Raw genomic sequence first — 10,660 nt, 5'->3', positions numbered from 1 at the left:
TTGACGTTTATAAATTCCATTTACGCGATTGAGTGCCCCCTAATGGTGATGTAAGTTTTTTATCCATTAATTGAAAAGTTCAGTATAGTACAGAAGCTATTTATCAGGTGAGTAAGCTGCACAGTGCACAAGCAGTAAACAGTCTTCAACTTTGATCTGTTTCTTTGAAGTGTTGAATGAATTTCCTTAGTGTTGAATGCTTTTTCTTGCTCAGTTTTGCATTGTTGCATTAAAGTAAATTCAACATCGTCCTTTTAAGGGACGTTAGACGCACATTGCATCAACAAGCACTTCAAATTGGTTTGATAAAATAATCAATGGTTTAATAACCCTTGACGTATTTTTGCGACCGTCCAGGTTATTCACTCGGTATAAAAGTAAGAGGCTGGAAATATAATATTAAGTGTCTTTTACTCTCATCCAAACTCAAGAGGATGATAGGATGATAAAGTAGAAAAAGTAAATTTAAATGACTTAATAGTTGCGAGTTATATTCGTCCTCAGTGACCTGCACAAAAAGAGGTATACATCGCGCGAGGACTGGGCGAGGCTCATTGGGGAGGGTAGCACTCTTCTGATCATGTTATTATTTTACTTAACTCGTCTCAGCCGACAGGACACGCGATGCCATGCTTGAATTTATCTAATTTGATTCTCTGCCGCGAGGCACAATTATGTAAATCGATTGATTTTCTTCAATGCAGTGCGCAATTGCGCAAAGTTGCTTCACTTGTTTGTTGCGTTGTCAGACTGAGCGACTGCATGACAGTTGGTGCGAAAAGTTTGGTTCTGGAGTATATTTATATACATTGCCTTACAATTTACAAATTGTACAGCCACAATGAAATTTTATGCCTTTAGCCATCGAAAATATTAATTTTTGTGCCTGCNCCACAATGAAATTTTATGCCTTTAGCCATCGAAAATATTAATATTTGTGCCTGCAAATTTCATACAAATTTTCATAAATTTATCTTTAAGCAAACTCTTTATGTATATGATTATGTGCTTATGTATATAAGCACTGCAAATGCAAAAGCGTATCGCGTCAACATGACAAAATGAAGGACTAATTGGACAACAGTTTGTACCGTACAACTTGCATAACTTTGTAAAACCGCATACGACATTGAAGAGCAACTATGTCGTATGATGCGCGACATATAATTACTAATTACGTCGTGCGACGACCTAGAGATACCGTATCGCCACTACCAGCTAGGATGGGCAATTACAACAACAGATACCGTATACGTTAGATTTTCCATGCAGAATTACGCAGAGTAATGGGAACTTGCGGTGCATCCGAAAAAAGGATCACAGGTGGTTCCCAAGCAGGTACACTGCAAAAAATATTCGAGATCATGATCGGTAAAACTCGAGATGATCACTGACGGGCAGACAGCAGTGGCACTCTGAAACCTGGCAAAAACATTATGACCCTTTCCATATATGAAGAAGACGGACTGTGGCTCGGCTTCTTGCATTACTTTCGGTAGGTAATTATCTTCATTACCATAAGGTTGCTCTCAAATTTACATAAACAAAATATTTCACGATTTTAGGTTTCCACGTTGTCTTCGAAATTTATTCTAAAACTTAGTGACTGCATTTTAATTACCGCGTAAATTACTTGAGCTTCACACGCCTGAATTCCTAAGAAGCTTTTCGAATACCACTCAGGCTTTATATTTTGTATTAAGGAATGTAATAACGTTGAAATATTGGAATATTTGCCCTCATTTAATTTATTTTTTACGTCGGTAAAAAAATTTTTAACAGGACGTCATGTGAGACTCAGAGCAATTGGCAGGCTCTTGACCGCGGTTGTGCCTTCCATAGGACGTCATGCAAGTGAAAGTCGGAGCAATTGGCAGGCTCTTGGTCGTGGTTGTGCCATCCATAGGACGTCATGTGAGACTCAGGACAATTGGCAGGCTCTTGGTCGTGGTTGTGCCATCCATAGGACGTCATGTGAGACTCAGGACAATTGGCAGGCTCTTGGTCGTGGTTGCGCCATCCATAGGACGTCATGTGAGACTCAGGACAATCTGGTGAAAGTATCCGTGTCTCGCGGGCCAAAGAAAACACTCTAAGAAAGAAAGCTGAGCCCAGGGCTAATTTGTGGATATTGACCTTGCGGTGTTGATGTAAAGCATACCTCAAGCCGCATTTACGCAAAAATTGTGATGCATAAAAATTTCGAAATCGATCCGCAACTGAACAAAGAGTTGGGCATTGTATGTAGCGACAGATGCGAGTATAGTTAAAGCTAGCTAGGGTGTCATATGATATTAGATACTTTTTTCGGATAGTTTATATGCGAGTATCTTCCGGACTCTTTTTTATTGTTTTAATAAAATAATATGATCAGGGCATAAAATTTTTAAATTGCGTCCACCAGACACTAAAGAGTGATATGTTTATAAAGAGATCTTCTTGAACATTTTCAGTAAAGTATTATTTAATAGTAAACTTTATATCTACTTAGTTGAGATTGGTAACTTGGCATGAACGGTATCTGTACCTGTATGTAACAGAACAGTAAATCTTGGTCACTATAGTAAACCATCGAATCAAAATTGAGTTCCTTATAAAAAATTTGAGCAAACTTTAGCAATGAGTACATTATTTCAATTTGCAAAGCGATAGTATATGTTATGCATTATCGATGAAATCACACTTGCTGATGCCAGATTTTACAGCTTTATACATAAATGTTTAACAAAACAACTGAGCAAACTAAAGAGCAGCCAATAACGTACGTTTGTGTGCCTTCACATTGCAAAGATTATTCTATGTTTCAGAATAACTGACTCTATTTTTGCATTAGTAGAAATATTTTCTGTACATTCTGCTCAAAAAATTTCATAGCGAAATCAGTCTAATATGTCTCTGAAAAAAACCAAGCATATTAAATGCTTCCAGCTAGTATATTAACTATAATGTGCGCAGCTTGATATTGATTATGTGTATTATTATTGAAGCGCGATATTCGTACACAAAACTATATGGAATAATTCCTTTTTACCTGCGTTGAGATATTCATGATTCATGGAACATCAATGGCACATTATTGAATACATACGATGAATGCATTTTGAGGTGTCATGAATTTTCTCAGTTCAACTACTATTGAAACTCGTCCATCTAAACATCTTATTCTGTAGTTTCTCACATTTTTCCTGGGTATACCGTCCATCACTAAACGAATTTCGTCATTATGGTGTTACATGATATTCAAGGGGACGCTCAAGCTCTATAGTTACAGGTTCGTTAGTTACTCTACTTCATTAACAAAATTTATTACAATAAATACTGGTAGGATATGAAAAGCATTAATGTTACGAAAGAAATCCTTCACATATATTCAACATAAATATTAACAATAGTAAACAATACGCACGTAATGGTATCAGAGATTCTTAATGTGAAGGGTAAGACAAACCGAGCTTTACCTCAATAATTTGGTAAGTCTAGCCACTATATCCGAGGCTGTCTTACGTGACTAATGTTTGTGCGAATATTGTGTATATTTATACGCGTGTGTTTCGTCATAAGGGAATTAGTTTTAATAAATGTTTCGACTTCGCCAGAAACCGTTGGCAAGTACCTAACTCCACTGAGATTTAATTTCTATTGATGCTATTTTTGAATACAATGCGCCTCTATACATAATATAAATCACTTCTCCTGTTCAGTTTGTGTACTTACATACATTAAAATACGATTTTTCAAGTGTACGAATATTTATTTCCCCCACTGTATATATAGTATCTCACATTTTTCCTGGACATATCGTCCACCACTAAACGAATTGCATCCTTATGCTGTTACTTGATATTCAAGGGGACGCTCAAGCGCTATATTTACAGGTTCGTTAGTTACTCTACTTCATTAACAATAGTTATTGCTCTACTTCATTAACAAAATTTATTACAATAAATGCTGGTAGGATGTGAAAAGCATTAATGTTGCGAAAGAAAATCCTCCACATATATTCAACATAAATACTAACAATAGTAAACAAAACGCACGTAATGTTATCAGCGATTCTTAATGTGAAGGGTTTTCTCATATGTACTTGATATAAAATTTTAGATTCGTCCTATTAATTCTCTATATATCACGCGTAGCATACATATATATATATATATATATATATATATGGCGTTGCGATTAGCATATAGGCCGTCATTGTACGATGACAGCTTTACTAGTAAGACAAACCGAGCTTTACGTCAATAATTTGGTAAGTCTAGCCACTATATCCGAGCTAGGCTGTCTTACGTGATTATGTTTATACAATTATTGTGTATGTATGTATGTTTTATGTTTCGTCATAAGGTGTTTAGTTTTAATAAGTGTTTCAACTTCGCCAGAAACCGTTGGCAAGTCCCTTAAATTATTCTACCCAAAGAGCAGAGTACGAAATTTTTCACACTTAAATGAGATAATTGGTAAATTTTTAATCGAAATTTCGTTGGCCATCAATATTTTGAAAATATTCTTCCAGACTCCGCGGAGTTTTAGATGAAGTGGGAATAATTTTTTTTAGTATACCCGCAGTCAAAAAGTTATCCTCGTAGTTATTCGAGAAATGACGAAGGGGTTGACAGAAATTACTAATATTTAGTCAACTCATTTCAATTTTCATTCGTTTTGCGGTTGCTAGTATAAGAAATACTGGAATTAACGGCAGATTCTGTCTGGGAAACGAAACGCTGCTAGACTGATATCTTCTTAATTATTATTCTATTCTGCTTCGTCCATGAACTGTCAGATGGTTAATTGGTTTTAAATTATCATTTAATCTCGTCTTGTCCCAACATACACGCCGCATACGTATCGCTCAAGTATACCCTAATGTCCTCCGAATTAAATTCTTCTATTAATATTTTTTATTCGGAATTTCGTCTGGGCTGATCGCAACGATCATTATGATCACGCCCACAACAATAGCACGGGGCTAGTGTTGAAGTGCTCCATGTTATTTAATTGAAAACATGTGTATCAAATTTTTTACTTACAAGTTATTAATTTTTTATTTTCTCAACGCTGCCGAGAGTCTTGAACCTGCGTAAAGAATAAAATATATGAAATTAATCGTTACTCGCGACCTGTCCAGTATTGAACATTGATTATTTTCACATCATTAGAATTTAAAATGAAAAAACTCAAATTCTGAACATTTGACGTGTCAAATGTTTCAGCCTTATACACTTTCCAATTGTTTCAGCCGTTGCCTGTATAAACTAACTTTAACAACGGTGGTTTACAGTCAAGGTTCGCTTGTTTGGTTCCGAGAGATGTTAAAATTTTCAAGCAAAAAGATTGATGGTTACTTAAACAAAGTTGGCGTGTACGACTTAGCCCATCAAGTGGATCAATTACGACGCCGTGATGCACGTGTTTCTGGCAGGGCAGGTGCTGCTGCTGCCTTGATTAGTGCAAGGGAACCGCGGCCGCTCCGCCTCGCCCCGCCCACAACACGTGTCGCCCCGCCCTACGCGGGTTCAGGCCTCTTCTTACATGTATATTGCAGCCAGATCCGATTTTGTATCAAAAATATGACTTTCAATAGTACTAATTTAAACTCAGTTTAAATGCTCACTGGTATTTTGATATCTGAGGGAAATGAAAAATGCTCTGTCATTTTGATATCCAAGGGAAATGATCATTTGCTTATAATAATTTAATTTTTTGCTTGAGCATTCTCAATGCTCCACAATAAATTTCTACATATCGTTTTCAAATGAATAATTTATTCGAAGGCGAATCGATTTCGAATCGGAAAAATTCCAAACTGCTCGTACCAGCTTTGGTAATGATTTTTAAATCTCATTACAGTAAAATCCCTTCGTTAAACCTAGTAAAAATTTGTCCCACTTGAGATCAAATGAAAATTAGGAAATCCTATTCAGTATTGTATTCAGTCGAATCATATATGCCAGGATACATTTAGATTAGTTTCACCCTGAGCAACGTGGGCAACCGCATGGCACACGCAGATACTCCGCCTTCTGCTATCATGTGACTTGCACTGAACCAAGTCGTGTTTAACTCTGCAAGCCACTCCACGCGTGGGGATGCCAACTAGTGTTTTTGAAGAGCCTGCTCAAATATGTAGGAAAGAATGCACGCTACAGGTGTCAGAAGTGGGTTCACTGCACTCGCGTGCACTTGTCCATTCCTCCACCGGCTGCCTTCCGCACAGCATCTCCACTTGTAACTCGCTCGTGTACTTCTGTGATCAACTCTGAACTTGCCTATGTGATCAGAGGAAACATTTTGTGTGAATAAAGTGTATTATTACTGATCAAATTGATCAGCAAGTATTAAATTTGAAGTTGTGGTATAAACTCAACAATGAAGCCAAATGGGTGGCAAGAAAGCAGTGGAGAAAATATGGATTCAAAACAATTGAAACGACAGAGAAGGGTGAGTTTCAGTTATGTTTTAGGATATGAGTTAGTGAATTTTCAGCTGAAATAAATTTTTCAAAGTAATTTATTGTGTTAATTGGGGAATTTATTAAAATGTGAACGAATTGCTGTCGAGTCACTGAAATATTTGAATAATATTTTCTAACTCTGCTCTTAAATTAAATTAAAATTGAACTTTATCAAAGATTATCATATTGATCGATTTACGTCATTCACAATTTTAATGATTGAAAATACAATTTTCAATTTTCAAAGACAACACAAAATTTTCAATACTTCTCATCAAAGTCCTTCCGTGACACGTTATGTCATACCGTACAAATCTTCCACTGTATAATATAAAACTTAATTGAGAAGATATATGTCTCACCCAATATTCGCTTACCAAAGAGTCATGCCGTGCACTTGAACTATAACAAATAAATGTCAATTTTTGCGTTATGTTTCAGTGCAAATTTGGTTTCAAGACACACATCATGGCATGCATGAGCATTATTATTATGTAACATATCAGCGCGTCTATACTGTATAATTGTGCTCTGAAGGCGAGGCGCGTGCCTTGACGAGTGGCGGCATGCTTGTCCTCGTGCAAGACCAAAAACTTGGTCATAAAGATCATGATATGGCTTTGTATTTGTGTACGTATGAATGTGATCGAAAACATATCTTGTCGCGTTTTGAAGATGGTATCTCGAAGATAACTATTTCATAACAGGTTCAGTTCATCCTCAAACCATTTACCTTTTGCCTTTTTTTCTCGTAATTTGATGCAGATATAAATGGGTTAAAAAGCAACATGAGGCACAAAAATTGATTACGTAATTTTCGTTTGGCATTTGTGATTTTCGTTTGGCGTCACACTAATATTAAGAATTGCAATTAATCCAGCCTTTCATTTGTGATCAGTTCGTGTATATTGTAAACAGATTAAAAAGAAAAATATTATTTGATCTTACAGAGTAACAAACCAGCGATGGAGCGACGAAGACGGGAAAGAATCAACGGATGTCTGGAACAGCTGAAAAACCACGTGCTCGTTGCCGAAGGCAAAGACGTAAGTTTATGCTAGTGGCAATGCTTTATTAATAGCAACCTATCTATTCAACGCATATTTGTTCTTGAATTTCTTCATCTATTCTTTAATATCTTTACAGAAACTATAATTTATATTATTGATATTTTTATAATCAACTCGAATCATATTTGTAATGAGCGATTAATAGTTTGTGTATTTTTTGTGCAGCCAGCCCGATATACCAAGGTGGAAAAAGCTGATATTCTGGAAATGACGGTACGGTTTCTGACGGGGAGCAACCGTAGAAACGGCAACCCGCGAAATACGCCAGGCTCTTCCAAGGAGTACGAGAGCGGCTACGAGGCTTGTATGAACAACATCAGACAAATGCTCAGCTCCAATGAGACGATCCTTCCTGAAACTAGAGAGAGCATATTGAAGTGTCTTCAAGTAAATCCTGCTAATAAAAACACAGGTGAACCCACCACCCATGACACCTGCTGCTCGACTAGCCCTGCCAACTGCATCACCATTCACAGCAGATTGCCGGGTGGGGTACATCGAGCAAAACTTGCCATAAAATGCTCCTCTCGTGCACACCAGCAAACAGTATATATTCCACCCAGTAATACTTGGTCACCTCCTGTTGATGCCTCACCAAACATGGTTGGTCTTTGCTCACCGCCATCAACCCCAGAATCTTTCAGGGCTCAAAGCCCTGCTTCGTTTAACTCCAGCCTTGTGTCCACAGTGCTACAGCCTCACGATCCAAATACTGGCAAAGTTTCAAAAAATTTCGCAAATAGAAACTATTCTGTAATACCTTTAGAAAACGTCCGAAATAACAATCCCAACCCATCCAAACAATATCCCATGATCATCTACTCAGCAGGAGAAACAATTCGCTCGCCATCCCCTCTATCAGACGACCTTAAAATTCGATTGACCGATCCTTGCGCTGTTACAAATAACATTTTGACTTCTTACCAACCGACAAGCTTTTACCCGGAACCTCAATCGGTCCCATTGAATTTGAGTGCCCCGAAACCTAAGATCAAGAAGGAAGAGGAAGTGGTCGCTCGCCCTCAATACTTTGAGCGAAACTCAGCCGAGCGCGACGGCACACTTGTAGGTCCCGTGCTGCTGTCTCAGCAGGAGCTTCACATGATGGAAACCGGGGAGCACTGGAGACCCTGGTTCAATTAGACTTTTTCAGAGGTCCTTCGTTTATTGTATTAAACATTTTTCTTCTTCAGGCACTATTAAGATTTTTATTACACATAGTAGGACTTTTTTGTATGCGATTAATTTGAAATGACAGAAGAGTCAACCAACCAAATATTTAGTCGTTTTAGAAGTAATTCTCGAGTCCTGCTGTCTTGTCAACTAAAGTAGGACATCTTTCATATATAAGCTATGATCTAAGATCTCCTGAAACAGACGAGCATTACTAAAGTAGAGCGTCATGTTTTTAGTCAATATTTTTCCAATTTATTCAATGGCAAGCATTATGAGCTAATTATGTGAAGCACAATTCAGTTCAATTCGTAACTGAATCTTGGCATCCGACTTAGTCTAAATGAAAGTTAGTCGATATTGGCATTTTAGACCGTTACGTCATCTTAATGGTTTTAGGGTTCTGCTCAATTAACTTTTTACGCGATTAAGATGGACAGGAACTTTAAAAATAATTTAAGATGGACAAAAATTTTGAAAATAAAGTAATTAAGATGGACAAAAATTTTGATAATAATAGATATTCTTTATCAAATATTCATTTTCTATAACTAATGTTGTCTTTAGATTAGCGTAAGGAATAAATATGATCTCTTAAATTACACTTGTGAACAGTATTGAACGAAAAAAAATGACCTTATAGGAGGTAGAGTTCGTTTAGCCGCAGCATATCATAAATAATGAATCTAATTGCTGCACTAATATTAAAGCCATTGAGACACTAGTCTAAGTTGTTATTTCTCTAGTTTGTAAAATCCCTTCTAGAGTCTGTCTGGTAATGCACATTGCTTACAATCACAAGATTACTAGACTTTGTGATTTATAAATTCTTGCCAGTTATATTGCTTCCCTATCGCCTATTTGTATGTCAATTCTGGTATGAATATATGTATATGTCAAAAATATAACTCAGTACTCACTGCAGTGAGTGACAGAGAGCGCATTTTCTCGTCGACGAAAACTTGAGGTCACGGACGGACGGACAGACGGACGGACGGATGGACAGAAGGACGGAAAGACAGACAGACGGACATGGCGAGCACAATAGTGCATTTTTTCCATAAATGAGAAAATGCGCTAAAAATAGACGAATTACCACTCTGAGGCGATGGTTGACTTTGGCACAGCAGGAAACCTGACGTTTAGTGTGGCATTGCGTATGATTTTTATGTCAGGTTCTGGCTAACAATTGAATGTAATTTTATTATTGTACGTGTTCAGTCTCTTGGCCTAGTACAAATTACGTTAATGTTTATCATTAAACTTGAATGCCAGAAAAAGTTTAATTTCTCCCGCATATGTGTGTTGTGAAGAAAAACATTGATGAAAAATTTACTGGAAAAAAACATCGTCGGCGACTATGCCTTTTTAGCCTTTAAACGATGCATGTCAATATCAAACTGTTTGCAGCAATAATAAGAGTAAAATCACTTCAACATGTAGTTAAATTTCAACAGGCATTGGAATTATTTTATTATACTTCTAGAATAAAATATTTTATAACGAAATATTTCATACAAATCGATTCAAGATCGATGGGAAACTAAATGGATTGATTGAAACCTCGGCAGCATTCTAGTACCATATTTGTCTTTTATATAGCTCATTTCTAGTAATTGAGGCTAAAATGAACAAATCTGCTCACAACACTAAATTGAATCAAAGAAAAAAGAAATAAAAATGTCCATTCTCTTATTGGAAAGAGGGTTGAATATTGATTGCATGCCTATAAAATGATACATGGGGTGTTATTTCGAACAGCAAAATTCCTAACCCCTCTGGAATGCGATTTGTGGGGAGAAATACAATTGTTGAACTCATCGTAAACATTCTCCGAAATCTCTGAACGGAAAACGTGATGAAAATGTAAAAAAACGGTGAGCTCGAAATTTTTGCTCTACCCTGCAAAATACGAGTTCAATATGATGAAAAAAAAAACACATTAAATAATCATGTACGGCAA

General features: G+C 36.7%; 1 protein-coding gene across 1 annotated transcript; it reads left to right on the top strand.

Annotated features, from left to right (window-relative positions):
• Nucleotides 1-6,164: 6,164 nt before the first annotated feature.
• On the top strand, nucleotides 6,165-9,180 carry LOC108673517. The gene is made up of 3 exons (XM_018161361.2): nucleotides 6,165-6,441; nucleotides 7,405-7,500; nucleotides 7,690-9,180. Exons 1-3 carry the CDS (start codon nucleotides 6,370-6,372, stop codon nucleotides 8,665-8,667), a joined length of 1,146 nt encoding a protein of 381 aa, XP_018016850.1. The 5' UTR covers nucleotides 6,165-6,369; the 3' UTR covers nucleotides 8,668-9,180.
• Nucleotides 9,181-10,660: the final 1,480 nt, after the last annotated feature.

Source organism: Hyalella azteca, unplaced genomic scaffold (genome assembly GCF_000764305.2).
Source record: "Hyalella azteca isolate HAZT.00-mixed unplaced genomic scaffold, Hazt_2.0.2 contig3384, whole genome shotgun sequence".
NCBI classification, from domain to species: Eukaryota; Metazoa; Arthropoda; class Malacostraca; order Amphipoda; family Hyalellidae; genus Hyalella; species Hyalella azteca.
This window is presented reverse-complemented; position numbering and strand designations above follow the sequence as displayed.